Genomic DNA, 25,022 nt, shown 5'->3' with positions numbered 1-25,022 from the left:
AAAAATAAGCTATATAAACTTCACACTTAGATACAGCTATAAAAATAAATTATTTAAATTTAAAAAATTATGTATTCTTAATAAACATGTATTTTTACCCACACAGATACACACAGTAACTAGTTTGGAAACGAAAAAGGGCTACAATTTCAAGTTCTAAAAAAATCTCTTCCTCATCCTTGACTTCCACCTCTAAGAAGTGAGGACAGTGTATGTGTCTGTTTAATCGCTTTATCAATTTAGAAAGCAGCCCCCGAAAGCTTGAACAGCCCACTCCCTCCACCTCCACTGCCAAGGAAGAACAGCAAACAAGAGTAGAGAGAAGAGATGATTAAACAAGGTCACCGCCATTAAGTCTGCTTTAAAATTAATCAAGGAAACCGGTTACTTGTTTATTTTCTTACAACAGCAATGGAAAGTCCCCATCTACCACGCTTTATAATTGTAGAGATTAAACTGCAGTTGGAATCGGTATATTCACCATTTACCCCCAAAAACGCCACATCAGAGTCCATCAGAGTCTGTCTACTCCATTTCTTTAACAAGCAATGAAGAACTTCATGCTCGTGCGCAGTACGGAATCGTAGCTTTTTTTATTTGTATAGAAAAAAATGGACAAAACTTTCCTCCCCATTAAGGTTGTTAGAAATTAGGTAACGAGAGGGAGAAATGCAAATCCTAAAGTCAACCAGTGCTTTTCCCATAACTCCAAATAAAAAACAATGAAAGTGCTCTAAGGTTTGGAAATCTCTCTATAGTACAGAGGTGCAAGGAAGCGATAGATTTCTCTCATCACATTTACAAGTTTCATGTTCTAAAGTTTTTCCTCCAGGAAAACTCATGTGATCAACTACTGAATATAATCACACAACTCCATTTTAACTAGTCTGAATTCAATGTGCTTAGTCTAGAACCATCCTTGAGAAGAAAGAATCTTATGGTACATTTTAGTAGATAAATATATGAAGACTAATCAAAAATTCTCTTTAAGAATAAAGTATCTTAGCCCTTTGTATATCAAATCAGAACCTGAAAGGTAAAAGAATGTACATTATTTTCACATATACAAACTATGTGCTAAAGTAAAAAAAATAAAATGTCCTTTAATTCAAGCCCAAGCTCTGTCCGTGACACCGCCGGCAGGTTATATGCTAGGAGACGGGTCCTTCACGCTGAGGGTCACTCCTGCTTGTCTCTGCAACAGAACAACAAAAGCCAGCACTAGTTGGTATATTCTGAACTTTAATTACATAAACACTGTTAGATTTGGAGATCATAGTTCAAGAAACAAATTACGGAAAATTTTAAATAAAATTTACATGGAAAAACGACAACCTATTCCAGACACTCAAGGAAATATATAAACACCCTCCTCACATACAGCATGAGAGGTTTTCTGGCATTAGCCTAATGAGTATTTATGTGGTCAGCACGGTGCTATAGAAAAGACACAGGCTGCGCTGGTGGGATTAATTAGAGTGTGTTTTCAAACACATAGCAATGGTGTCACCACCCATGACAACAGTAGCTAGCATTTACCGGGCAATATAGACCCTATGAGCTAGAGACAAGTATTGTATTATCCCCAATCTAAAGACTGGAAACTGAGGCACAGAGAGGTTCAAACCAGCCTTCGAATCCAGTTGGATGTTACTAGGAAGAGGAGTAAAAGATAATTTCAGCACAAAAGGTTTCTTACAGTGACAGGATACTTCCTCAATCAGACCTGAGGTCAAGCAGACAAAAGAGGAGCCCCCTCGGGCAGACGCGTCCTCCAGGGAGTGGGCTACCGTTAATAACCCCCGCATCCATTTCCTAGGCGCTCCTGAGCAAATGTTAGCTCAGCTAGGAGTAAAGCTACATTGCACTAATTATACTAATATAAGCAGACATTATACTAAAGTACTAACACTACACTAAAGTACTAATGTCTGCTTAAAAGAATTGATCTTTTCCAATAGTTCTCAAACGATCCAATTATAGGGTAGAAAGAACATTGACATATAAATTACCTGTCAAATTACCTGAGTGAATTATGAATTACCTGAACAAATACTTGGAAATTTAGTTGAGGATACGAGTTTTACCTGTCCTGAAATATCTCAAGGGTAGTCAAGTACTAAAGGAAACAAATTTCATTTCCTTTCTGGAGCCTGAAGGCAACGGTAAAAAAAAAATAACAATGGTGTGCACTTAGGCACAAAGCAATGGAATTCCTAAAAACAAGAAGCATTTATAAACATTTATAAATGGAACTCTCTGCCTCACAAGGCAGAGTCCCAGCAGGAGAGCTGCTTAGGAGAACTCCTACACAATCCACCTTTCCACTTCCTCATTCTCTGAAATTCATTCTCCCTTTTTCTTACACAATGCATTCTTTCTTCTTCTGGTACTGGTTTAAAACTTAAGTTCTCATATTTCTGTCTTTGCCTCCCAGATTCTAAAAATGGACAAAAAAGACAAACCGATTCAGTTTGAATACTACCGATTTGGGAAAATATGCTTCCTCTTCCAGGATGGCAAAATTCAAAATTAGAAGCATCAATTCTTCCCAGTTAAAATAACCTGTAAATTAATTCAACTATAATAAAAATTCTCATGGGAGTTTCTTACACATGGCAAGTTGATTTTAAGATTAATCTTAAAAAATGAAGAACAGTTCAGAATTCTTTTTTTAAAAAGAATACAGATGAAGGAATTTGCCTTGCCTTTCAAATATCAAAACTTATTCACAAGTCATTATCACTAAACAATGGACAAGTGGTTAAACATTTGGGAAAAATAGGTTAGTTAAATCTCCCCTTAAACAATGCGGATTAAAGATTTAAACGTAAAATACAAAGCCACAAATGTCAGTAAAATTTAAATAAATAACCCTCAGATGAGACAGATTTTCCTAAGTTAGCGTGCTGTCAAAGGCAGAAAGAATCATGAAAGAATGAGAAGCTAGACTAGATAAAAATCAAAAACCAAGAGCTCTTAGAATCAGTATGAAAAATTAGTTTCTCCATAGAAAAAGAAGCTAAGGATGAAATAATGGGCAACTCAGAAAAGAAATATAAATAACCAACAAATATGAAAAGAAGATAATTGCATTAGTAATTTAAAACAATGCAATTCATTATTTTACAGAGAGGTGGTAAATGTATACACAAAATGATTTCAGTGTTACTGATGACAAAAGTCCATCAGCAGGATGTGGTTTACAGGAATTACAGTGAATCCAAAATGTAATACTACGCAGCTGTACCAAATCATGTGTCCTGTCTACTGATACAGAAAGAGCTTCACACATTAAGAGGAAAAAACAGGTCACCTGGGCTTCCCTGGTGGCACAGTGGTTAGGAATCCGCCTGCCAATGCAGGGGACACGGGTTCGAGCCCTGGTCCCGGAAGATCCCACATGCCATGGAACAACTAAGCCCGCATGCCACAACTACTGAGCCCGCATGCCACAACTACTGAGCCCGCGTGCCACAACTACTGAAGCCCACGCAACTAGAGCCCGTGCTCTGCAACAAGAGAAGCCACTGCAAAGAGAAGCCTGCACACTGCACGTAAGAGTAGCCCCCGCTCGCCGCAACCTGAGTAAAGCCCGCGCACAGCAACAAAGATCCAAGGCAGCCAAAAATTAAAAAAAAACAACAGGTCACCTAACGGCACATGAATGATATTCTCCCCATCCTTAAACACAGAAAAAGCATCTGAAGTATATTTATGGAAATGTTAAAATGGTATTTGCAGGTGTGAGGTCATGGTTATCATTCTTCCTTTATGCTTTTCTGCACCTTATGTATTTCTTCACCTTCTTTCAACCACCGATAACATCATTTTGTTTGAGAACCCGCAAAAGACTCACCCAGCAAGGCCGTGTTTTCACCTGCATCCTCTTTAAAACTGGCCTCGCAAGGTGGGGCGGAGTCGCTGGTGGTGGGCAGTGCTGAGCTGCCCGCGTCACTTCTGTCACCATCTGGTAAAGTAAGACTCAGATCTGCAGTCGAAACGCCCCCGGGGGGCGATTCTGGGGCAGGCGTCTCCTGCACGTCCTCAAGCTCTCCCTTGAGAGTTAGAGCAAAGAAAATACCTTTTCTCAGTAACACGATCAGGCTTATCTATCATCTTTTGCTCCTAATTCATACAAAATATTTACTTTTATACATGAACATGGCAAAAAAGCTCAACAGTGTCTTATTTATTTAGCATCACCAGAAAACGAGCACTCTTCAATAAGCAGCTTTTCAAGACCTAAATCCTTTTCCTCTAAAAACCATTTTTCCCCTCGATGCAAACGATGCTACCGTTTAAACTATTTATTGACAGAAAGCGGAGCTTCGTCACAAATGCACTTTGCTGCCTTTCTGAGCAGCCTGGCTGGGCGCTCATCACTGAGGCTGGAGCCCTGAGCTCGAATGACTGCCCTAATGGCTGCCAGGTGCCAGGGCTTCGGAGACAAGCAGGCTTCTGAACAGCAGAGGGCTGCAGGCTGTGCCTGCGTCCACCTGAAGATAACCGACTCTGCTCCTTCCTTCCAGAAAGGGTGTCTACCCGCCGCCACTTTGCCTCGCTTCCCCATTTGCTGCTTCAAAGAAGAAAAGGAGATCATGAAAGTCAGGGCGGGAGACTCTACAAGCGTCACTACGTCCGAGTCTCGAAATTCAGGGGCCATCCAGAACCCTTTCCTGATTCACGCCGGGGTCAAAGCTGTGTCGTGATGGCCGAAGCCGCTGCCGAGTGACCGACCGAAGGTGCGTGCGTTGGGGGGGTGTCCCTGCGAGCCCTGGCTCAGCCCTGCCGCCCGCTCCTGGGGCCCTCGGGGCCAGGGGCCCTGCCGCCCGCACGGCTGGCTCCACACGTGTTCTGGAACCCTCTCCTCACTCCCGGGCTCCCTGCCTTCTCACAGGCAACCGAACACCTGCAGAACAGACTCGTGACGCACCAACCGACAGATCCTGTCGAGCTGCTGTAGCATCCGGACTGCGCACAGCCCACCCTAGTCTGTTCTTCCAGGTACTTGTCTAAATACCTGCCAAACTGAACTACCTGCCCGTCCCAAACCCCACCTGGTCACTCCCTGCGATACACAACCCTTGAACACGCAGCTCAGACGTGCCTCTAAAAAGCCCTCCCTGTCCCTTCCCACATGCAGCTGGCAGGGTCAAGGCCGCCTTCCTCTGTGCCCACACTCTTCAAACAGGCCTCCCTGGCCAGCGGGGTGGGCCACAGGCCCGGCTCCCACCCACCAGTCCAGAAAGCGGAGCCCCCCAGGAGCCTGCGGGCAGGAGGCCTGAGTCTTGTCCCTTCATCTCCCTGGAGCCAAGTTCAGACCCAGCACCTTACGCATCACTCCCCTGATGAATGCCTGCGCCCCACAAGCCAACAAACACAACAGGGACAAGAGGCACTTCAAAGCCGCTCTCACCTGCTCATTTTCTTGGAAATGAGAACTAGTTACCATATGAGAGTCATAACTATCTCTACAATCCAACGCAGGAGGGGCCAATGGGCCCAGAGACAATGGCAGGTTTGTCAAGGGATTAAAAAAAAAAGTTAAAGGCAAGACAAATTAATTTCTTAAATTTGATTTAAAGTTACTGTAGGTTTCTTCAAAAAAGCAAGCAAGCTTTCTGGGGACACATATTCTAGCTTTCTGAAATTGAACATTCTGAAAGCAATCCAACCTGATATAAAATGAAGAGTCTTGATTTTTAACACATGAAATATATATTTTGAAAAGCAAAACTCGCGAGGATTAAAGTCTCAACGCTAAGGTCAGTGAAATGCCTTTTGCACAAAGGTTTAGAAATGAAAAGAGGTTTAAAATGACTGACTGACGAAGAAAAGAAAAGAAGCTTCAGAGCGTATCTACGAGAGGAAAAGACGAAGAAGGAAAACTGCCAAGAAAACACCCGTCTCGCTCCCTGGGTTCTACTGTTCCAAATGTGGTCCCAGGAAGGCGTGAGGCAGTCGGGGGTGAGCCTCCACGCTGGGGAGAGCCGCCAGTTACCAAGACTACGCAGCAACGAATGTTAGAAATTCTACAGCAAAGGCTCATCTTCCAGACATCCAGGCGGATGACTTTCCAGCAAGACAGTCCTGCTGCCTCCCTCTCCGTGTACCTACGGTGAGGCCTCTGGAACTCACACTTGAAAATTATAACTCACAGAAAATCACACTGGTTATTAAGGCAGTGCGTGGTTCCTCAGCTCTCTTTTGAAGATACGCTGAACTAGAAAATGAAAAATACTCCAAAGGGGGCCTGCAGCCTTGAAGGCTGTTATGGCTTTAAGTCACATAAAATCATTATCATAATAAAAAACCTCTTTGTAGTTTCTACCTCTGTAATAAACGCTGCCCAAACCTCTGTTTAGCAACAAGAAAAATATATTTGATACTTAAATTCCTTCTTTCAAAGATCTCTGTTTCAAAACTATTTATATTTAATCAAGAATATCTTGAGACATTAATAGATTATAGGACGACTCTAAAAATATAACAATCTAGGAAGATCTGGGCTTTTTCCCCCATCTATGTCCCTCCCCTCTTTTGGGTAGGAGGGTAGTTTAGAGCTTGGACACTGGAATTAAGCAAGCCTGCACCTGCAAGCTGATTCCCTATTACCTCACCATGTGACCTTAGGGGAGCTACTTCTCTCTGAGCTCGAGTTTCTAGTTAGTAAAATGAGGAGAGTCACAGCGCTTCCCTCCCATAGGGGCTGGAAGAGTCAGTGTAATAACTCGTGTAAGGCATCAGTGCGTGGCTACCACGACGCGCTCTCTTTCACTCTGCCCTCCCGTCTCTATTTTCTGAGGAAGGTCTAGGACCATCTCAGTATCACAAAGTGATGGAGCACGTTGGGTGCAGGATAAATCTCCCCGCAGCATCTTGACTCTGAAACCCAAGCATCGGGAGAGCTGGTGTTAAGAGGTTTGCGTTTTAGCTTCCTCGTGTGGTGCACGAGGCTCCTTCCGTTTCAAACATTTTACAGTCATTCCTGTTTATATGACACTGACTAGCACCTATACACCCTGCAGCGTCACACCGACATCTATCAAAGGTACCACTCTAAGTACGAACTCTAAGGAAACACCTAGCACATTATTCTGTAATCACAAATTTAGTTCCCTGATTTTGGGGAATGTCTTAAGAATTCACTTCTAATAAAGAGGAAACTTTCTTCAGGAACCACCAGGATGCTAGAAGGAGCATTTAGTCCACTCCTGCCTCTGGTCAGGAACAGAATCCAATCACTCAGGGAGAACGGGGGTGCAGAGATTGAATATAAACAAAAATGTAACAAACCCAATATCCCAGGGCTTTGATGACATCAAGTTTACACATTGGACACGTTCGGTGATCCAAAAGCCATGGGTCAATGCATATTCTATGAAAAATATGCCTAAAAAAATTAAGTATGTGTTAATGTTTTAAAATAAATGTTTATATCTTATAAAGGAAACAACACATTCCACCAACTCATCTGCTCATTACAAGTTAAATGCTATCAAATCAACATTCCAGTCTATCCGTTCACCCTAGGGAGCCATCTATGCTATTTCTCCACGTTAAACAGAACCTGGCGTGTGGAGGGAAATACCCCCTTCGCTGCACAAAAATAACATGGTTTATTTTCACATCATGCTAGGATGTATTTTTATTTGGGAATAAACGCGGCCTAAGTAACCCAAGAGTAAACTAATAGTAACAAAGTAATACTAAACTGATAGTATCTGATATAAGTCTATAAGATGACTCCAATGGAAATACAACAAAATATTAACAAGTCATCTTCGGCTTGCAGGCTAAAAAAACACTTATTTTTTGGTCTTATGTATTTTTGCAGCATCTGCATTTTTCTAGAATGAACATATCGCTTTCAGAATCAAAAAAAGAAAAACCACATATGAATTTTCTTCTTTTACTGACTGTCCTCATTGGCTGACTTCCCCTCCCTCTGTGATGAACCTACATTCTCTACCTGTACTGCAGGTAAGCAGCTGTGGGTATCAGAGCCACACAGATGAGGCTCAGACACCAGCTGTGCGTCCTGATGCTGTGACTTTGAACTAGATCCTGAGGCCACTCTGCACCTACCCTGCAGCTGTTCTGAGGAGCAAACGTGTGATGTGGTTACAAGGGTGCTGGGCACAATAAATCCTCAGTAATTTTTCATTATTATTACTGTCGTCACTGTCTGAAGACCTTTCCTTCAAAGGGAAATCTGCCAGTGCAGTTAAAAATCACAGCATGTAAGGACAGAACATGGTCCAGTCCAGCTTGTCTTGTGACCTTTCCATCCTCAAACTGAAACTGACCCACTGGAATCATTGTGAAAAAACAAAACCAACACGTGGGCTTTATTCGGAAATTTGCTGATATAAATCATAGGAGGAAACGGGGATGGACGGAATAAAACCCCATGAAGGAGACCAGGATAAGCGCACACGTAAACTCGTCTGTTTGTGAAGCTCCAGTGCAAATCCCAGCTCCGCCTTCAGGAGTATCTGGATTTCCTATAAAAGGAAATCGGCCTCAGGCTGCTCACTGTGTGGCATCCAGGTCACAAAGACGTGCCCTAAAGCCCACCTAGAGTAAAAATTCTCTATCTTAATAATTTTCTACAGGACACCATCACCCGACACTAACCCCAATTCACTAAGTATCCACCACACCCACCCATATAAATGCCTGGAGATTTAAGTTCACCATCTTCATGCAGGGAAATTAATTTTGGTATTCTGATCTTCATGCCTTCATTTCCTCTACAGAACTCCTGAGAACTTAATCCCCTATAAAGTACTGGGATATACACAAAAACACTTTGCAAACATAAAGCAAGACATAATTATATTTTAGCGTGTGACCTGCTTCGAATAGGTGGGAAGTATAATTAAAACTGACCAGCTTTAAAACATAATCTTTGTACACCTTTCTGCTAACAAAGCGATTTTTTAAAAAAGTTAACAAAGTATCTCATTATTAAAAAGGAAACATAACTTCCTGTTGCTAAAGAAAATAAATTAATGAAATAAGGGAGGAATATTTATTTCACACAACCCCCAAAAGAACCCGAACCCAGGGTGCCAATAACAGCAGAGCCGAATCTAAGAAAAAAGACATCTCGGTAGAAAATAGTAGACAAAGATACATAACCAGGAAATGTCTTTAAAAATAACATTTCTAATAAATGTCTGGGAAAATGCTCACTAGTTCAAAACATTAAGTATTAAAATATTTAAAAGTAAAAAACCCAGCAAAGCCGGAGGCACATCTGCGGGCTGCTCCTGGCCCTAACCCCCAGGGCCTTCACCTACCTGAATAGCTCAATGGATAGTATAGATTCCCAGGACCCTAAAGAAGCCTTGCTTAAAAGACTAAAAAGCCAATCTATGACAAAAGGACATAATGGGTCTTAATGGTCACCTAAAGTCTCCAAGCAAAGCAATTCTAAAGTAAAACAATACAGGAGGCGCCTTGAAGACTTCGAGCTTCTTTTCTAAAAGGTGAGATGATCACAAGATATCACCTGATAGCAAGGTCTTCATATCATGAAAAACATGTTCACTCTTTGGTCAGAAACCTGAAACTTGTCAGTAATTTTTTAACATCTCAGGAAGTAAGAGAACGTACTTGCATGGCAGGATTCTGATAACATCCTTTCCTTTAAAATTTTCAATACACACTGGACAACTTTCAGCATCAACATCAATTCCCTGTAGAAAGAAGAGGAAAAAATCTACTATATCCTTAGTATACAGTATACGCTTGGTAAAACTCACTACAACAACAAAAACAAAACAAAACCAAAACTCACTACAACCTGGGTAAAACGATGAATTCTACTCTACATTGGTACATCCTGAATTTACACACAGATAATTTCTACTTGGTATTTATTTTTACCATTATCAAGGGATTTTTTTTTAAAAGAATTTGGCTGAAAAAGAAAAAATTTCATCATCTACCTAATCAGACACGAATTATGTTTAAATTCTAGGCTACTGTTCATTTTTTTAAGTGATCATATTTTAAGGGCTGTAGAAATGCAAATGCCTGCTTTATTATAATAAAATAAATTATTTTTCAAACGTAAAACAAAGAATGAATATCTAATTAGCTACTTGTTTTCTGGAATCATTAAAAACACAAAACAAAAGCACTTTCATTAGAATTTGTGAAAGAACAGAGTTATAACTTACAGATGAGAAAATGCAAATAGCTAAATATCTGAATGTATTCACCTCACTAGCAAAAAAAGAACCATAAATTAAAAGAAGTTCCTTTTTTCATATATCAAGTTAATAAAGGTAAAAAGAAACAAAAACTGCTGGGGAAGAAGCAGTCTTGTGACAAAATTTCAACTTCTGAGAATCTGTGGGTCACAGACCTTTTTGGTGGTGTCAGCCCTTCCCCCACTTCCCTGGGTACCCCCTGGACATACCCACCTGGCTTCAGCCCATCTACCAAAGTAGGCATGGCCAGCCTGATCACCTGACCCAAAACAGGCCAATGAGATTCTCTCTCCCAGGACTCTGGGATGGGGATTCAGGAGCTACCAATCAGTGCCTGCAACTTTAGCAAGTTAATTTTATGGGACACAGCTTCACAGTCATCACGGAATTCTTTAAAAATATCTTTAGCCACGTAGGTCACATGTTAACAAGCAAGCAGTAAAAACTGATTTTACATGTAGATACTGCTATCAAAGACTGTATTAAAATTAACTTTGTAACAGCACTTACAATTATATGTTGCAACTACACATTATCACCTTTTTTTCACATGCCATGCAAGGATGATGAAATAATTATTTCCCTAATGGTTTACAAGCTTACACATTACTGTGATCAAGTTCACAAGAAAAGAAAAATTAGAAAATACAGTCTCCAGAACTGGACAAGATGCAGATTTAAGAAAAAACACAGTATTTTTCTGTACAAGTTTAAAATGTAAAATTGTCAGAAAATCCACCTGTGTACCTCATGGACCATTTATGAATCCCTTTTTTTTTTAACCATTATTGCTGACAACTTTCAAAAAACAGTCCATAGAAGCCTATTTTCAAAAATGTTCTGTACACGAAGAGGATATCAATTAATTTATGTTCTCAAAGACTCCATGCAGTAAATTAGACACACATAAATCTATGTCTTCTCATATTTAAGGACAGATTTCCTGCCACAGAGAGTAGAAGACACATTTCAAGAGGAACATAAAACTCCATGCTTGTCACGGAACTGCCAGCCGAATGCAGTTTGTCCCAGGCATTTGCTGGAGTCTCTCCCCAGGGACCCTCGTGATTTGTAAATGAGATGTTAATCTTCCCATGAGACGGGAATTTCTTTCTTTCTTTCTTTTTTTTTTTTTAACACTTCTCCTGTTTAATACATCTACATGGAAAGAAAGCACGACCTTGCGCCAACTATGAAAATTCACTGTTATTATAATGTAAGGCATTCGGGCAAGAATGAAGCAGACAGTACAATTCCAAGAGTAGAATATGTTACATATTCCACATGAACCATTAATATCAGATTCCAAAGTTTTAAAGTCAAAGGTCTATAGGTTTAATGAGTGTTATTCTGAAGCTTTAATCCTTTAAGTAGGTCAGAGGAGGAGATGTGGACCCAAATGCACTTACAGGGGAGTGGAGACTGGGGGATCGGCATGGACTAGATCTCAACAACTCAGGGAGATAAAACGAAAGTGGAAACAGTGGAACCAACGCATAGCTATCTATGTCAACACAGCCATCAACATTTCCCAGCACAGTAAACGGACCATTAGGAGAATAACTATTCCTGCGTTAGCAACTGTTTTCCTTTAAGGAATCTATCCTCTAAGAACCTGAGGTTCCGAGATTTCGTTAGGATTTGTCCTATTCCAAAATGCTTCTGAACTCTGGTACGATTTTGGCCTTTTAAACGTCTCAGGTTGGCCATGTGAAACGTTTCTTTTTTAAAAAGTTTTAAAAATATCTTTTCTCCCCTTCTCCACAAATCCCTGTGTTTTCTCCCTGTAATTAAAGGAGTCTCAGAGAGAATGGACAGAGAGTGTGAGATTTAATGGAGATGGATTTAAGCTTCAGGGCCTCCGGTAGAGACCAGAGCTTCTTCAGAGTTACCTGTGTCTGACCGACAGGTGGAGGATGGACGTGTGGGCACTGTCCAGCCAGTGTGGCCACCTGAGCATCTGACATATAGCCAGTGTGACTGAGGAACTGAGTATTCAGTTTAATTCAAACAAACAAAAAACTATGAAAATATTACCTTTTCTCCATGCTTTACAGTATGAAGAGGAAGCTGCCCAATAAGTTTCTTTGTTTCTTTTCTATGGCTCTTAGGGAGGAAAAACATTCTTATTATTGAAAAATTTAAGTCACTATTTAAAAAATTCATATATTATAATATAAGCAATGTGGAAAAATTTCATTTAAAAAGCAAAGTTAGATGACTACAATGAAACTAATTTTAAGAAATTACCACTGAAGGGCTTCCCTGCTGGCGCAGTGCTTAAGAATCCGCCTGCCAATGCAGGGGACACGGGTTCGAGGCCTGGTCCTGGAACACCCCACATGCCCTGGAGCCACTAAGCCCGTGCACCACAACTACTGAGCCTGCGCTCTAGAGCCCGCGCGCCTAGAGACCATGCTCTGCAATAAGAGAAGCCACCGCAATGAGAAGCCCGCGCACCACAACCAGGAGTAGCCGCCACTCGCCACAACTAGAGAAAGTCCACGCGCAGCAGCAAAGACCCAATGCAGCCAAAAATAAATAAATAAATTTAAAAAGAAGAAATTACCACTGAAGTCCTAATGTACACAATAGCCACATGTTAACTTAAGAGCTGTTTTGTTGCTAAAGAATACTTATTTCAACTCCATGTCTGAAGAAGAAACCTTTTTTTTAACATCTTTATTGGAGTGTAATTGCTTTACAATTGTGTGTTAGTTTCTGCTTTATAACAAAGTGAATCAGCTATACATATACATATATCCCCATATCTCCTCCGTCTTGTGTCTCCCTCCCTCCCACCCTCCCTATCCCACCCCTCTAGGTGGTCACAAAGCACTGAGCTGATCTCCCTGTGCTACACAGCTGCTTCCCACTAGCTACCTATTTTACATTTGGTAGTGTATATATGTCCATGCCACTCTCTCACTTCGTCCCAGCTTACCCTTCCCTCTCCCCGTGTCCTCAAGTCCATTCCCTATGTCTGCATCTTTATTCCTTTCCTGCCCTTAGGTTCTTCAAAACCATTTATTTTAAGATTCCATATATATGTGTTAGCATACAGTATTTGTTTTTCTCTTTCTGACTTACTTCACTCTGTATGACAGACTCTAGGTCCATCCACCTCACTACAAATAACTCAATTTCGTTTCTTTTTATGGCTGAGTAATATTCCATTGTATCTATTTGCCACGTCTTCTTTATCCATTCATCTGTCGACGGACACTGAGGTTGCTTCCATGTCCTGGCTATTGTAAATAGAGCTGCAATGAACATTGTGGTACATGACTCTTTCTGAATTATGGTTTTCTCAGGGTATATGCCCAGTAGTGGGATTGCTGGGTTGTATGGCAGTTCTATTTTTAGTTTTTTAAGGAACCTCCATACTGTTCTCCATAGTGGCTGTATCAGTTTACATTCCCACCAACAGTGCAAGAGGCGTCCCTTTTAGAAGAAACCAATCTTATGTTTAATTACTGGTAAGAACGTCATCAGCTGCGGAAGGGGCTCCATACACTCATCTGCTAACGTCCCTAAAAGGGCAGAGGCTTCCGAGTCGGAGGTGGAAGATGACCCAGAAATGACCATCTACTGCCTGCAGAGCCAGGAAGGGGGCGGTTCTCAAGACAACAGGTGAGTGGGGAACCCAGAGGGCCCTTGTCTCCCCGGTTACTGAACCAGTCTCTGCAGATAAATGGCTCTGAACGTGGCTCCACCATGGAGACAGGGAAGCCCATTCTCTTTCAAAACACAGAACCAGGTCCCCCCCACCTCATGCCTTGTTTTCTTGTCATCTCTTTACATCTGGGAAGGATAGAGGGTCTCTGCAGGAGTGAAACATGACCCAATTTCCCACAGAACAGAAAGTTTAATATATTCTAATTTAAAACTTATTTCAACCCCCCCCCCGGGGCTTCCCTGGTGTGGTGGCGCAGTGGTTAAGAATCCGCCTGCCAATGCAGGGGACACGGGTTCAAGCCCTGGTCCGGGAAGATCCCACATGCCGCGGAGAAACTAAGCCTGTGCACCACAACTACTGAGCCTGAACTCTAGAGCTCGCAAGCCACAACTACTGAGCCCGCCCGCCACAACTACTGAAGCCCGCGCACCTAGTGCCCGTGCTCCTTCAACAAGAGAAGCCACCGCAATGAGAAGCCCGCGCACCACAACAAAGAGTAGCCCCCGCTCGCCGCAACTAGAGAAAGCCTGCGCGCAGCAACGAAAACCCAACGCAGCCAAAAATAAATAAAAATAAATTTATATTTCAAAAAACCCCATATTAATACTTAAATATTGTGAGTGATAATGAAATTAAGAATATTGTCCAATAATTTCAAGCAATATATACAGGAAATATTTACAAACTATCTTTTAAAAAGCAAAGTTAAAGAGACAATTACCTGACTTCCAAACTGTGAGCCAGTGTATAGGAAGCGCTGTATATAGTAAAATATTAGCCAGGCTAGTGAGATAATCATCATGGTGATGAAGGCGATGGCCACAAACACCACGGACTGACCGCTGATGAACTCCTGTACGTGCCGGGTGCCGAGCCCTATGGTCATTGTGACCGGAATGTCTTTCTGCACCAGATCCACAATTTCTCTTCCTTTGGGGTAGCTAACCATAATGACTACTATACTTCCTGTTCCTGCAGGAAAGAACAAAGGAACAAATATGAAGAACACAAAATAAGACACAGAGAAAGTATGGCTCCATGCACATACAACCAAAACTGTGATAAAATGGATAACTTTCTAGGAAAACCCAAGTTACCAACATTGGTCTCCAAGGAGAAAACACTGATTGCATAAGAAGTAGAATAAATCACTAAGAACTACCCCCTAGAAAGCAAGAGCCGTCCCCACCCCCCCCGTTCAGTTTCACAGGTGAGTTCTACCCCCAAACCTTTAAAGAGCAAGTAACATTAATGACATTTAAAGTGCTCCACAGCAGATTGAAAAAAATAAAAAGAAGCCTTAAAATTATTTCTAAGGTAACAGAACCAAGCATGGTAGCAAAAAACCAACATAAGAACCACACAGACCAATTTCAACTTGTGACTATTAATACGAATGCCTAAGCACACCCACTAACTCAGGGAGGCAGTCGGAGAAGTTCCACTGTGCTCGATATTATTTCATCTTGTTCTGAGGACACCAGCAGACATAAGACAAAAAAATAAGAGAAATAAAAAAGGGATAAAATGGCCAATTTTACACGAATCTATAAATTAATTTTTTTAATTATCAATGGGATTTTAAAAACCTTAAAAATTCTGCTTCTAAAGCTCATTTAGGGGAAAAATAATAAAGAACAATCAGGAAAGCTTTGTAAACAGTAAAACCTGGACTAGCCTTTGTTGTCAAAGTAATTAGAACAGTGTGGTAGTAGCATATGAAGACAACCAGAATGGTGCAGAATAAGAAGCCCAGAAACTAGACCCAAATACATAAAAGAATTCAGTAAACGATAAAAGTGGAATTTCACATCAATGGGGTAAAATGGATTATTTTTTAAAAAAACAGTGTGGGTGCCACTGAGTATCACCTGAGACTAAAAAAGCTGCATCCCTTCTTTGCAACTTAAGCCAAAACAAATTCTAACCAAATCCAAGATTTAAATATATAAAAAAGAGAAAACATAAAAGAGCCAGAAGAAACATGGGAATTAAAAAATAAGTAATATTGGGGCTTCCCTGGTGGCGCAGTGGTTGAGAGTCCGCCTGCCGACGCAGGGGACACGGGTTCGTGCCCCGGTCTGGGAAGATCCCACATGCCGCGGAGCGGCTAGGCCCGTGAGCCACGGCCGCTGAGCCTGCGCGTCCGGAGCCTGTGCTCCGCAACGGGAGAGGCCACAACAGTGAGAGGCCCGTGTACCGCAAAAAAAAAAAAAAAAAAGTAATATTGAAGGAAAACCTTTCCAAGTGTGAAAAAATCACCTCGAAACTTCTTAAAAAAAAAGATTTGAGCAACTAACCAATTATATAAAAACAAAAATTTTCTGCACTGGCTAAAAGAGAGGAAAATTAAGGACTCAAGATCAAAAGAGCAACTGGTCAATGGGGAAAAAAATACATGGAACGTAACAAAGACTAAAAGCTAATTTCCTATAAGAAAAAGAGCAACAGAAAGAAAATTAAGTCAGTTTGCAGAAAACACAAATGGGTTTAAAAAAAAAACAGCATCTTTAGTGACATATAATTCACATGCCATAAAATTCATTCTTTTAAATAAGTGTACAATTCAATGGTTTTTAGTACATTCACAAAGGCTGGGCAACCATCACCACTACCTAATTCCATAACACTTTCATCACCCCCAAAAGAAATCCAGTACATATTAGCAATCACTCCTCCCAGAAAGGATTTAAACATATGAAAAATCATGGTACAAATGAAAACACACCTAAAAGATTGGCAAACATCAAAAAGTCCGATACGCCATATCAGCAAGAGCAAGTATAAACGGGCACTCTTCCTGGGGGAGTGAATTATTACAACCTGGCATGGAGAGCAACAGCTACTAAAAGTTTTTAAACGCACACGTTTCCCTGACCCGGCAATTCCAGATCCAAGAAACTAATTCCAAAGGTATACTTATGTATGTACACAGGAGGAATCCATAGATATTTATTGCCAGTGTTTTTTCTAAAATTTTGCTATCACAGCCTAAATGTACATCAATGGGACTTCCCTGGTGGTGCAGTGGTTAAGAACCCGTCTGCCAATGCAGGGGACACGGGTTCAAGCTCTGGTCCAGGAAGATCCCACATGCCGCGGAGCAACTAAGCCCGTGCGCCACAACTACTGAGCCTGCGCTCTAGAGCCCGCGAGCCACAACTACTGAAGCCCGAGTGCCTAGAGCCCGTGCTCCGCAACAAGAGAAGCCACTGCAATGAGAAACCGTGCACTGCAACGAAGAGTAGCCCCCGCTCGCCGCAACTAGAGAAAGGCTGCTCGCAGCAACGAAGACCCAATGCAGCCGAAAATAAATAAATTAAAAAAATAAAAATATAAATGCCCATCAATAATAGTTATGTAACTTACAGTACGTGTACACAGTCTGAGGCAGCAGCTCTGTTAATAGTGACGGTAGTCAAGACACAAGAGGAAAAAAGCCGCACGTAAAACTGTGTGGACAAGAGGTCTACGTGGCGGTATCAGTACAGATCCCCCTGAAGGCTACCCCAGAGACCGGGGAACCTGACTGCCTCCAGGCGGGGGGAGAGCTGGACACAGGAAAAATTCTCTATCAGGTGTACATATTACCTATTCAAAAACTAACTTACAAAATACATTTAAAGACTGTTCTCTGGCAGTACAGTGAAACCACATTCTCACACTATTTTATTATAGAGAGAAATTTAATCTGTAGCAAATCCGCCCTGGGCCGTGGGGATTTAGTTACTGAAAACCCAGAAGGGCACCCTTCTCAGGTGGCTGCTGTCTGGAGGCCGATCCTATGACCCAGCCCTAAAAGTGCTCCTTGGCAAGTAACCCAGTTGTCTGAGCACTCACACAATCTACTACATCATCACTGGGGAGACTTAATAAGGAGCAAGGCATTTCCTGCGTTCAGGGAAATAAACATCTCCTAGCTGAGAAAGACAAATACAGAAACCATTAGGATACTTATACCACTTATGATTACGTGGTGCTTTATACGCTGAAAGCCCTTTCCATAAATTAAGAAAAGTTTCCTTTCGTGGAAAATTTCAAGCACGTGCTAAAGTAGAAAGGAGAGTATAATGAACCCCAGGTACCTGTCTCTCTTTTATACAGAAAACAAAATGTTGCTATGCTACAGTTACAGTTACAGTTTCTGGTACTGATGATAGAATGACCTTTGTGTGTTAATGGGGAAAACCAACTCTGAAGCACTTTCACTCTGTCTCACACTTGAGGCAGAAAGAGTCGAGTAATCATTTTACAGACGAGGGCTAAATACACTACCATGTGTAAAATAGCTAGCTCGTGGGAACCTGCTGTACGGCACAGGGAGCTCTCAGCTCGGTGCTCTGTGATGACCTAGATGGGTGGGATGGGGGGAGGGAGGTCCAAGAGGGAGGGGTATATGTATACACATAGCTGATTCACTTCATCGTACAGCAGAAACTAACACAACACTGTTAAGCAATTATACTCCAATTAAAAAAAAAAAAGAGTTGCTCAATGTCACACACCACCTGGAAAAGCCCGTTCCAGGGCCTGAAGCCCCAGCTCCTACGTGTGCCTCTGCCCTGCCTCCTCATTCGGGGGGACTCAGGCTCCAGGGCCAGCCAGGCTCACATCTCCCTCGGACAACCACTGCCTGGGTGCTCTGAAAGTATTTGTTCAGCTGTAAAATGGGGATGAGAATTTTTCTATTTGGGGCTGTCGCTTATCTAATGAGAACGTAGAATAACAGAAAACTGCGGAAATGAACTGATCATTTTGTCTGGGGTGGGAGGGAACTTTTTCCCAGGGAAGTCAGTGCATCTTGACGGACTGGAAAAGTTCCCCAAGCAAAAGAAGGGAGATTTCTGGGCTGTGAAACCATCATATAAGAGCATATTTGGAATGGTGACTGGCCCAGTTCGGTTAGTGACTAAATACACATAAATGTATCCAGCTTATCTCATTACCCCAGTGGCTCATGTAGAACCTGGCACGTAGTAACTATTTAATAAATATTTGTTGTCTAAATGAGTGAGAGATGGGGGATGAGCAGAGAACACCCGAAACCTCAAGGCAGGGGCTGCAGACAAGCAGTGATTATCAGGACAGCTGGGACGGAAAACACCTCCAGTATCAATCTGAAATTTTTCACCTAGGAAACTCTTAGTTCATTAAGTTACAAGAAATTGAAAAAAAAAAAATACTGAGTGCTAAATTTTGCTACACTCTAATTATAGCAGCAAGATTGCTTCTGGGAACTACTTTAGATTTAAAAACTCGGAATGAAGACTTCTTCGATCCCGTGACTGGCTCTTCTGGGGCACGTGTGGGATGAACTGGAGGCAGGGCAGTTGAGTAAACATGCACTAGCTCAGGGTCACTGGGCGCACAACCCCAAGGGGTGCCGAGCACAGGCCCCGCGTCTGGCCCTGCCCTCCCCTCCGGATGTACCGGGGGCCAGTCCTAGAGAGCCCTAGTGGCACAAGAGCGCAAGTCACGGCTGATTGCCAAAGCAAACGTTTTGCCTGTGCTTTCTCCAGACACAGACGCGCAGAGTCTTGGGACAAGGGGAGAAAAAGCCCTTTGAATGTGTTTCTTCCCCAGGCCTCAGTGCTACCAATCACACTAGACCGAAAAAGGTCACCCTGTGCAATGCACGGCCTTCCCCAAAAGAACCTACAGACCTCACCGCTAAACTCCTTGAAGGCAGTCTGTTGGATTTCTGTCTTACACATCGGCGTCGCATAAGGTCTCAAACAGAGCACACCATCATAAACCTACTTGAGAAATAACAGTTCCCCTTACCACCTTGTCAAAAACAAACAAAAAATGTAAAAAGAAAATCTGTTTTGGTCAATAGCTTCAACATTCTGGAGGGTCACCTTTGAGTCTAGTGTACCATTCCTCCTCCCTAGGAAACTATTTAAAGTAGATTTCAACACTCTCTTGAAGGAGATGGGAACTGCTAAAATATTTAAAGTAGTGGCTTAGATTTCTGTTCTAGATGCAGGCAGCGAGAAATACATTTTAAATCTCCTAGAGAATCCCATGACCTTTCAGGTTTTCTTTTTTCCAATAACTTAACTTCCATATTCTCTCCATCCCTCCCACCCCCCTCCCCAAACCTGGAGAATTCCTGGTCAAATCTTTTAAGATGCAGCAATGCCTCTGAAGTACACCTCTTTCCACCCTCCTGCTAGAATGTCTTCCTGGGCCCCGCCCCCTCACTAGACAAGGACTACAGTTCTTATTTATTAGTTTTTGCGCTCAGCATCACACAGTGATGGCCCAACAGAAGGGTTTCTGTACAAATGAATCAACCTGAAAAACTGGTTTATCTTCCGGTATTATCCTTGAACTGACCCAATAAGGAGAATTATCAGAGACTCCCTGTGCAGGGGAAACAGTACACCAAATATGAGCGGAAACGTCTCCAAAATGGGAAGCCGTCATGCGAACAGAAATGTCTTTCTGGTTGGCTAGGATGAGTTTTGCTTTGCATAACCCGGCCTGCTCAAGGATATTCTGCGTTTGCTGAGTACAGCACTCAACAATCTTCCTGCGATCTCCTTGCAGCTTCCCAGAACGCCTCACTTTGTCGCCTCAGGCCTGCAGTCCTCTCCGAGGCCACTCCCTTCACCCAGAAGGTTCTACAGCCCCACTCCACCCCGCGTACCAGACACACACTCAGATGCCTTCATCAGCTTAAGCTGTGCTTCAGCACTCCATCTGGCTGGGAACTGAGTTAATCCCACCTGCTAGGAGGCTGGGAGGTACCATCTCTTCCTAGGGCACCGAAACACATTCTACTCTCAAATCTAAACGTCTAGGTCATTTGCGACAGGGCAGCATTCAAGATCATCGGGCTTCATTCACTCATAAGAGACTATTCACCGTGCTCTGCAAACACAAAACGCACATCTTTCCTGAGGTAAGGATTTCGCATCACCTGTGTCATCTCCCTCCACCCCAACTCCGGCCCCTTCCCCAAACACACCTCTAAGCCCTGCCGGTCCTTGGCACTCAGTAAACTGCTGACAGCACTAAAGGGCCAGTCTAAACAGCCACTCAAGATGTCAGCTAAAGGAGCAGCCTGCTGTTAACTAACAATCACCACGTCGAGGCCGACCCTCTCCAAAAGCTTTCATTTCAATGGTCTGACTTACATCAATTTTTACTTTTCTTGGTCAAACTGACTTCTAATCATCTTTGCACTATCTCTGCATCGGATGCCCTTCCCTTATGCTTTCTAAGTACCTGTGCATATAATTCTGTCGAGGTCCAAACCACATTGCCTGGAAAGGTCTGTTTATCGCTCCCACTAGGCTGGGAATTCCTCAAAGTCCCGGCACACGTCTTAGGCGTTTCTACCCCCAAGCAGGCACCATACTTGGCCCAGACCGGCCGCTGTATATCCATCTGCCGAAGTAAAGGGAACCAACCTTGGGCGTTAGGGTAACGGTCCTTACAGATGTCCTGATAGAATATTATCTTAAAGTCACGATTTATTTTAGAACCACAATAAAATACTGATTTAAATCCAAAATACCTTGTACTGGATTCTAGTCAAGCAACAGGTCTAAGAAAAACTGGTGAAATTCTGAGACTTGGGAGGAGACTATCATGATTGGAGTTTACAGGCAGCCACCTCGACCTATTCTGTGGAGCCCCAGCACAGAACCGCCGATCAGTGCTTTACACTGGCCCTGTCCACACTCTCAGAAAACACGAGAAAGCAAAGTCTGAGCTGCCGTCAACGTTCTGTGTAACGTTTCAAATTCTAGTCCATCAAAGCTGTCTCCTCTTCTGACTTAATTCCACTCACTCCATTCTTAATTCTAGTCCATTCTCAAAACGCCATGAAACAGCTGTACCCTTGTCCCCAGTGGGGCCACCTTCTGAGAATGAGGGTCATGCCTTTCCATTTCTAGTGACCACTACAGTATAGGCTCTCACACTTCTACCTGGACTAGACACTGGTCTAAGTGGATTCCCTGTTTCCAGCGTCTCCTCTGTGTAACCCATTGGTCACACTACACCAAATTCACCTCCTTTTAAGTCAGTGGTTCAAAACATTGGATGCTACTGTCATCCCCTCTGCCCCCGGACATCTGGCAATATCTGGAGACATTTTTGGTTGACGCAACTGGAATCTCGTGAGTAGAGGCCAGGAAAGGCCCCTGCAACAAAGAATGATCTGGCCATAGATCACCGTGTTACCATGGGCCAGGCATTTAAATTCTTTGGTCATCGGTTTCCTCATCTGTAAAACGGGGTTAAAGTACCCACCTCGAAGGGCTGTCGGGAGGAAGAAGCGGAGAATACCGACTCTGCACTGGGAACTTTCATACATTAAAAAAAAAAATTCCTAATGCTGTTACTTTTGTCTTTTTTCTCAAACAGAATTATTCTCACAGTAAAAAGGCTAGAATAGACACTGATAATGGCAACAGAAGCTCACAGGAAGAAGATGTAAAATAAATACCAATTCGGTGTTTTCTGGGCCTGGAGAGATTATATGTCAATAATGAGTGGAAGCTCTTTCCCAGGGCATTCTGGGCCTGGGTGTTTTCTGGGCCTGGATAGATTGTATGTCAATAATGTAAGCAAGCAAGGTTACTGAACCATGGTTAGAACAAGTGTAATTAGCCTGGAAGGACGTGAATGTCACTACGAAAAAATGCAGTAAACAGATTTAGAAAACCATAGGCTGATGGGCCTGCCATGGAAAAGAAAAAGTCCCCATTACGATATCATTCAGAAGGGACTGCAAGGCCCCAGCACCAGAGAACCCTCACACACTGCCCTCTTTTCTTTGGCAGGTGTCCACAGGATGCATCTGGAACGCTGTGTGAACTCTGACAGAACTTCTCACGAGAGGTTGGTAGAGATGTGACTTGGGTACGGTGACAACTGGAATAATTGCACCAAAGGTGGTACATCGCCCAGTGCCACCACGGGGACATCTGCTCCCGTTTCCTCCCCAAACCCACTTCCTCTCTGTTGCAACAGAGGAATTTCCCCTCTCCTATCTGAGGACAACCCCTCCACGAGTATCCTGGACCCAGCCGCTGTCCTTCTCAAAAACCTGACTCTTTCTGTTACCTCTTCTCCAACCTACACCTCTACCAGATCACTCCATCCAACTTCAATATGCGTGGCTGCCATCCAGCCCACCCTTCCCTGCCCTATGGGTTTCCACCCACTTTTTAGCACCTCCCCAGCCCTGGCCGTCAACATCTCGAAAGCGTGGTTCTAACAGTCTCACTTCCTCACGTCTCAACAGAATTATGTTCCCTCGTTCTGCTAAAGTAGGCCAAATGCAAAGTCACTCTCCTGTCCTCATTGTACAGGTATTCTGAACTTGCATTCAAGAAGCCAAAACAGAACAAAAACCAAAAGCACAGGAAAAAGGATGTCTGACTTGCAGCAGCAGCAGAAACTCTCTAAAGAGATTTTAATCCCAGTAAGTTCAGAATAAGTCGTGTTCTTCGAAGGCCTTCCGACTCTGCTGTGTATTGGTAGACTATCACTTGGAATTCAGTCCTAAGGATGATAACCTTGCAAAATGCACCTTTTAAACTTTCATGACTGCTTGACGATGCAACCCGTTGCCCCAGAGAACAGTGTGTGGGAAGGGTCACCCGGCAAAGAGTAAAATTTCTTTTTTTTTGACCAAGCCATGTGTCTTGTGGGATCCTGGTTTCCTGACTAGGGATCGAACCCGTGCCCTCTACAGCGGAAGGGCAGAGTCTTAACCACTGGACCACGAGGGAAGTCCCAAGAGCAAGATCTTTTCCTGTATGATCACAACTTTAAAATTTTCAACTAAACTCAAGTGTCAAGCGATCTGATTAGCAGGTGAGCCAGTATTATAACCTTCTATTTAGCAAGTGAGAAAACATACCCCAACTTAAGGCCAGGTTTTCTGACTCAGTTGAATCCAGACTGTCCCACTCAAAAGTTCAGAATATTGACATGTTTTATGAAAGTGAAGACACCAGAGTGTCACCAAGCCACCACCTTACATGGTGAAGGGAGAGCCAGACCCTGGAATGCCCTGGGAAAGAGCTTCCACTCCTGCGCCACCTGACTTTGGGGAACGCCGAATGGCAAGGATCCATGATTAGGAATCATGAGACTTTCCGCCGGCGAGAACCACAATCCTCCTCCTGCGGGTTTTAATTTCTTCCGTTCTCCCCATCACCCTCCTGCACAGCGCAACTCCCTCCACTTGGAGACGATCTAATCTTGTCCTTAGGCTCGCCTCCCTCCTAAGAGCCCCCGGGGATCACACCGAGCCAACCTAGCGCTTCCCTCGTAGTTCCCTTCGGCCAGAGCCCATCGCCGCCGCCCCTCGCGGTCCCGCCGGAGGACCCGGCGGTCGGCCGGGACCGCGGCGCACGGACGCCCAGCCAGTCCCCGCGCCCCGGCGGCTCACCCGCGTGGGACATAGGCGCGGTGAGGTTCCCGTGGCGCTCCTCGTTGTACAGGACCACGGCCGAGGCGTTCCGCCGAGCCGCCGCCAACACCTTGTCCTTGAAGGTGCAGCCCCCGCGCGCCACCAGCGCGACCCAGGGCGCGGCTCCCCGGCCGCCGGGCACGAGGAAGCGCGTGCGGGGCGCGCAGCCCTCGGGGTCCCGGTCCTCGGCGCGCGGGACGCCCACCAGGCCCCGCGCGCCCTCCTTGGGTGAGCTCTCGCCGAAGCGGCCGCTCTCCGAGACGCTCCGCACGCTCCGGTTGGTCTGCGGGTCCACGTACTCGGTGCTCACCACGGCCGAGTACCACTCGAGCGCCCGGCCCCGGGCCCCGGGCGCACACAGGGCCAGCGCTAGCAGCGCCAGCGCGCCGCGGGCCCCGCTGCGGGCCTCGGGCCGCCGCCGCCGCCGCCACGCCATGGCCCCGCCGCCGGGCTGACCGGGAGAGGGCCGGGCGGGAGCCGAAGGGCGCTGGCGTGCCAGGCCGCCGAAAAGCGCAGAGATAATCGACACCAGCTGCCGAGCCCGGGAAGACCCAGTCCCGGTGGCGGGAGGGGCCGCGGCGCACGCGCACCTGAAGGAGCGGCGGGCGGGGCGGGGCGGGGCCGGAGGGCGGGGCCGTGGCGCACGCGCACCTGGCGGGGCGGCGGGGGAGCG

General features: G+C 44.1%; 1 protein-coding gene across 2 annotated transcripts; it reads right to left on the bottom strand.

Moving 5' to 3' along the window:
- Positions 1-65: 65 nt before the first annotated feature.
- Positions 66-24,934, bottom strand: RNF149 (ring finger protein 149). Of its 2 annotated transcripts, XM_060169984.1 has the most exons (7): positions 24,329-24,934; positions 14,630-14,880; positions 12,267-12,335; positions 9,628-9,710; positions 7,300-7,396; positions 3,860-4,058; positions 66-1,195 (listed from the first exon to the last, which is right to left on the bottom strand). In XM_060169984.1, the coding sequence occupies exons 1-7, from the start codon at positions 24,783-24,785 to the stop codon at positions 1,152-1,154; spliced, it is 1,200 nt and encodes a 399-aa protein (XP_060025967.1). In that variant the 5' UTR covers positions 24,786-24,934; the 3' UTR covers positions 66-1,151. The 2 variants fall into 2 exon arrangements, with proteins under 2 accessions (XP_060025967.1, XP_060025968.1); XM_060169985.1 differs by lacking the exon at positions 3,860-4,058.
- Between the last annotated feature and the right edge of the window lie 88 nt (positions 24,935-25,022).

The sequence above is a fragment of the Lagenorhynchus albirostris genome, chromosome 13 (assembly GCF_949774975.1).
Source record: "Lagenorhynchus albirostris chromosome 13, mLagAlb1.1, whole genome shotgun sequence".
Lineage (NCBI taxonomy): Eukaryota > Metazoa > Chordata > Mammalia > Artiodactyla > Delphinidae > Lagenorhynchus > Lagenorhynchus albirostris.
The sequence above is the reverse complement of the archived record's forward strand: the minus strand, read 5'-3'. Positions and strand labels throughout refer to the sequence as shown.